The sequence below is a fragment of the Trachemys scripta genome, chromosome 2, assembly GCF_013100865.1.
Source record: "Trachemys scripta elegans isolate TJP31775 chromosome 2, CAS_Tse_1.0, whole genome shotgun sequence".
Lineage (NCBI taxonomy): Eukaryota > Metazoa > Chordata > Testudines > Emydidae > Trachemys > Trachemys scripta.
The window spans coordinates 26,236,884-26,242,401 of record NC_048299.1 but is presented as its reverse complement, the minus strand read 5'-3'; the positions used below and the strand labels follow the sequence as shown (position 1 = coordinate 26,242,401).

The 5,518-nt window shown below is 56.2% G+C and overlaps 1 protein-coding gene across 1 annotated transcript; it reads right to left on the bottom strand.

The window, feature by feature from the left end:
- Nucleotides 1–905: 905 nt before the first annotated feature.
- FZD8 (frizzled class receptor 8) lies at nucleotides 906–4,811 on the bottom strand. The gene has a single exon (XM_034760068.1). It carries the CDS (start codon nucleotides 4,048–4,050, stop codon nucleotides 2,044–2,046), a length of 2,007 nt encoding a protein of 668 aa, XP_034615959.1. The 5' UTR covers nucleotides 4,051–4,811; the 3' UTR covers nucleotides 906–2,043.
- Nucleotides 4,812–5,518: the final 707 nt, after the last annotated feature.

Below are 5,518 nucleotides of genomic sequence, written 5' to 3'. Positions count from 1 at the left end.
GCTGTCCATCTCTTATCTTGATTGACAGGTTAATAAGGGACCTGGGGCTGTCTTTTCATTGCTAAGACACAACCTAACCAATTGCTTTTAAATTATTGCTAATCTCTCAGAAAATAAGCAGAATGCATAAAAATATCTTTCTGGAGCAAAGAAGTGTCTATTGCAGCTTTTACTTCTCATGGTCTACAGAATCCTAATTCTGAAAACATACTAGAATTTAGTCATGAATTTCCAGGCAATAAAGGATTTTTTTAAAAAGAAAAACTTTTAGTTTATAATAGTTGTCCTTTGCTTCAATTAGGAGTAAAAGAGAAAGGAGTTTTGTAATGCAATTGTCCTGCAAAGGAAAATGCTTTAAATTGGGTAGATTATGTGAGCAGACCACCTGTAGGGCATTCATGCCTTTTTTCTATACTGCTCCAACCCATGCCTTGCTGCCTGCAGACTGGCTAACAATGGAGGGAAAAAGCTGTTTAAAAGGCTGTTCTCCCTTTTCCCTCTGCTGTTCACTAACTGTTACAAGTCCTCCTCTTTTTATTTTAAAAAAAGTCCCACATCTCTTTAATTGAAGAACTTTAAGGCTCCATGGTGGCCAATTCCGCAACAAGAGGAACCCAGCAGCAGGGAAAGAAACTTCAGACTATACATCATGTTTGGAGAAGAGAAAAGATCAAAGTTTTTCCAAACTCAAAAGAGACCAAGTTCCCTACAGATTAACCCTATTCATTTAGCCCCTCTTAAAGGAATGATGTTCTGAGCCACTGAGCAGACAGGTAAAAAGTTCAACAATTGCCAAAGCATTCTTCTGTTAATTCAACAGCCTTCTGCTCAAATAAATTAGCTTAGTCTTGACAGAAGAACAATACCTTTTCTTTTGAAAAAGGACCATATTTGATATACAAAAGTTAAGTATGAAAGGTTAAGGTGTTAACCTTAGTTTAATCTGTTAAGGAAAGACTGATCTAACAATTCTCAACTTACTGTTCTACTGTAAAACATGATCTATGGATTTGAAACATTAACCTTTACACTTTAGCCATATGCAGCCCCTCTAAAGGCAGGTGCTTACAAAAGACAGACAATAGCTATGAAAGGTAGTGTGAGTGTTCACATTCCTAAAATAACATCCATTTTACAGGATACATAACAAGGCATGTGGGAGATTACTGCCTTGTACAACTTTAGTTTACATACAGTGTGATGGCTTACAAAGCATAGAGCAGCAAAGAATTACGGTAAGGCACCTCAGGTTTTAGAACATTCAACAAGTCAGTCTAAGATTGTTTTTCTTAAATCTCACATTTTAACTTAAAGATAAGTAACTGCATTAAGTATTGCATTGTTAATATAGCTTATAGTGACATCTTTCAGTGACAGAGTTAACTACTAACAACATCTGGAATAATCAGGGTAGGAGGAGGGGGAAGCTTGGAAAAATCATTTATCAAAAGTCATTTTATTGACAAAATAGAATACTCAAATATTTGCTCTTACAGGGGGAGCCTCTAAACTTTTTACAAAAAAATGTACAGACTGTATAGCTTTGGATATATACATATCTTACATATTTGTACAAAGTAATAATTATATAAATACATTGTTTACTGCAAAACCCGTATTTATTTTGGGTGTATAATTAAGACATGATGTGTGTGTTTAAGGCATTTGCCTGGTCGTTAATACCCAAAACCTGCAGTCCCATCAGGCCATCAACCTCCTCCGTTGAAGAGGGCTCTACTGCAAGTCCAGAGAGAGAATCAGAAACTACTTCTTGTCCTGCTCGCTGCAGAAACTGCTGAGCCTCCTCCACCCTTTTCTGCCAGCACAATAATAAGCTGACGCCTTGAAATACATGCTCCCTGCATATGAATGGAGATGGGGAAGGAGGGGGGCTAGTGCTTGGGGCCTCTGCCGGCTGAATTGTTCTGCACAAGCCGTAGCTAATGGGGACCATTAGGGGTTCATTAACGGCACCAAACAGTGAGGAAGCATTTCATACAGGCCAGCGGCGCCCCCCTCCCCTACCACTGGCCTCTCCAGCTCTCACACTTGAGACAAGGGCATCTGCTTGGGGTAGGACACAGAACTGGCGGTGCCCGATCTCCACGTTAAGCCAGTGCTGACATCGCTGTACATGGAACCGCCGCCGCCGCCTCCTCCCCCTGCCAGTTCCCCCGCCGCCGCGGCAGCTACTTGCCCCCCGCCCCCTGCTCCCGTGGGCCCGGCGGCTGCGGCTCCCTTGCTCGCCCAGCAGCAACGGGTGCAGAGGGCCCTCCAGGACTCCAGGGTCTTCCCGGACCAGACCCAGACGCCGGAGGTGATGCCCACCACCAGGCACATGAAGTACTTGAGCATGAAGACGGCGTAGTCGGGGCGGCGGGCCTGGTCGGGCTGCTGGTCGCGCAGGCAGGGGCAATTGTGCGTGGCCTCCCAGCGGGGCCGGTTGTGCTGCTCGTAGAAGAGGCAGGCCACCACGCTGGCGGCCGGCACCGTGTAGAGCACGGTGAAGAGCCCCAAGCGGATCATCAGCTTCTCCAGCTTGTGCGTCTTGGTGGGGCCGCCCTGCTGCTTGATCACGCTGCGGATGCGGAAGAGCGAGACGAAGCCGGCCAGCAGGAACATGGAGCCGATAGCCAGGTAGATGAGCAGCGGCGCCAGCACGAAGCCCCGCAGGTTCTCCAGGCTCTGGTTGCCCACGTAGCAGATGCCGGCCACGGGGTCGCCGTCCACGGAGCTGAGGGCCAGGACGGCGATGGACTTGACGCTGGGCAGCAGCCAGGCGGCCAGGTGGAAGTACTGCGCGTAGCCGGCGATGGCTTCGTTGCCCCACTTCATGCCGGCGGCCAGGAACCAGGTGAGGGAGAGGATGACCCACCAGATGGAGCTGGCCATGCCGAAGAAGTACACCAGCAGGAAGACCACGGTGCACAGCGCCGGGCCCGTGCTCTCGTAGCGCACGTGCTCGGCCACCGCCAGCTCCGGCTGCAGCTCCGCCGCGCCCCCTGCCGCGCCCCGCCCGCCCGCGGCCCCCGCCGCGGCGCTCCCGCCGGCCCCAGCAGCTCCGGCCCCAGCGCCGCCGGCTCCTGCCCCGCCGCTGCACGCCACCTTCTCGTGCCCGGCCACCAGGCGCACCAGGTGGCCAAGCGAGACGAAGAGGTAGCAGGCGGCCAGGAAGATGATGGGCCGCTCCGGGTACTTGAACCGCTCCATGTCGATGAGGAAGGTGGAGACGGTGGCGAAGGTGGAGAGGAAGCAGAGCACGGACCACAGGCCGATCCAGAAGGCGGTGAAGGCGCGCTCGTCCGGGCTGAAGTAGGGGTTGTGGCAGGGCAGCGCGCAGTTGGCGATCTGCCCCGTCTTCACCCGGTTGTAGAGCGGGTGGCGCTCGCTGGACACCGACACCATGGGCGCCCGACACTGGCAGCCTGGCTCGCAAGGGGGAGGCGGCCGGGGCTTGCGGGGGAGCTCGGCCGGGGGCGCAGCGGCCGCGGGGGGCCTTGCAGCGCCACCCGCCTTCCCGCCGCGGTGCGGGGGCTTGGCCGGGGGCGGCGCGGCGGTGGTGAGGTCGGTGCGGTTGTAGTCCATGCACAGCGTGTCCGGGTTGCCCTGCTCAGGCAGGCGGTCGCAGCGCATCCTGTCGGGCCAGGCGAAGCCGTACTGGCGCATGAGCGGGGCGCAGCCGGCCTTGGCCCGCTCACAGACGCTGCGGCAGGGCGGCAGCGGCTTCTTATAGTCCTCCAGGCAGATGGGAGTGTACATGCTGCAGAGGAAGAAGCGCAGGTCGGCCGAGCACTGGATCTCCACCAGCGGCCAGAACTGGTGCACCTCCAGCCCCGCCTCGTCCTGCGTGTCGTGGTTGAACTGGTTGGGCATGTAGGTGTAGTTGTAGCCGATGCCTTTGCACAGGGGCACGGTGATCTCCTGGCACGACAGCTCCTTGGCCGAGGAGGCGGCGGCGGCGGCAGCGGAGGAGGCGGCGGCGCTCGAGCGCTGCAGCAGGGAGAAGGCAGCGAGCAGCGAGGTGATTTCCAGCAGGTAACTCCGCTCCATGCTCGGCGAGAGGCGGCGGCCGCCCGGCAGCGCCGAGTCCTCTCTGCCCCCTAGTAGTGGAAGGCGCCGGGGGCACCGCAAACGCCCTGAGGAATGGCCTCTCCCGGGGCGCCCCGCCTCCGGGGTGTATTGTCCTACAGGCAGCCCCGTGTCCCGCCTCTGCCCGCAGGGTGAACCCCCCGGCTTGCTGCTGCAGGTGCCCGGCAACGCACCGCCACCCTCCGCAGGGCTCGCCGGGCCGGGCAGGACACAGCCCCGGGGACGCCTCTTCTCGCCTGTCCGGGGCAGGGGGAAGCCCCGCAAACAGCCCCCTTCAGCGCCTCCTGCAGCGCTCCGGGTCCAGGAACAGGCGCGTAGAGCCCGCGGGGATGTGCGCGCTCAATCCGCTCGGGGGAGGCTTCTCAGCCGCTGTCTCATCTCCGGTCGGCTCGGGGGCTGCACCCGCGCTCCCCGCTGCTCCAGCGGCCGCTGCGCTCCCGGCCGGGCGCCGCAACTTTCGCCTTCAGTCCCTGCGGTGCCTAGCCAAGATGGCTGAGGGCTCCCGGAGCCACGGACTTAGCCTCCGCGGCCCCCAGTAGCCGGCCCGATCCACCCGGGGGGGTCCCCGGTGCCCCTGTAGCCGCGCGAGCTTCCCTGAGCCCGCAGCAGCACGGTCCGGCCGCAGGCGCTGTAATCCCCCCGCGCCGCGGCGGAGCCACCTGGGTCTCGGCAGCTACAGCGCCCTTTGCACAACTTCTCGCTCTCCGGCCCCGGCAGCGCCAGGCCGGTCACTGCGCTCTCATGAATATTTATACCGAGCGCTGCCAGGCCCCGCCCCTCGCGCCCCAGCCACCTATCACGCGGCCTCCGGGCGGGGAGCAGGGAAGCCGGCCCACAACCTCCCTTAAGGTGGAACGGACCCAGCGCTCTGCCCTCAGCACTTTGTATGCAAAATCCGATGTGCTCGTTATCCCTCATGATTTTCCAGGGGCGATGTCTGTTCCTTTAAGGTGCAGTTTATTAGCTGTAAATGTTTCCTAGCAGGCAAGTAGTGATAAGAATTGCTTAAGCAAGGACGAGGAGACTCCCTTCTAGTTTGGGGGCATTTCTTTCTCTTTTCGTGGTATGGTTTCAGAGACCTCTGGCTACTGCTCTGCGTAGGAGTAAGAATAAGTTTTCACCTGTGTTTTAAAATCCTCTAGGTATTAAAGCGCCAGTGTTCCTGAGAACGCGTTCCCAGTGAGCGTCGATCTTCAGTGGTTTCTGCAAACAATTTAAAACATTGCAAGTATTAGTTCCCCTGCTTGTATTGGAATATACTACACAATATTAGGGCCAAATCCCAACCAGATCGGAGCTTGGACCTGCAGACAATCCTGGGAATAGCGTTCACTGGCTGAAGTGGGAATACTGGTGGCAGAAAACACTGCTCAGGGTAGATTTAGCCTCCTGGTCTTACATATTTTGTTTGGGTTTTTAAATCAGCGTG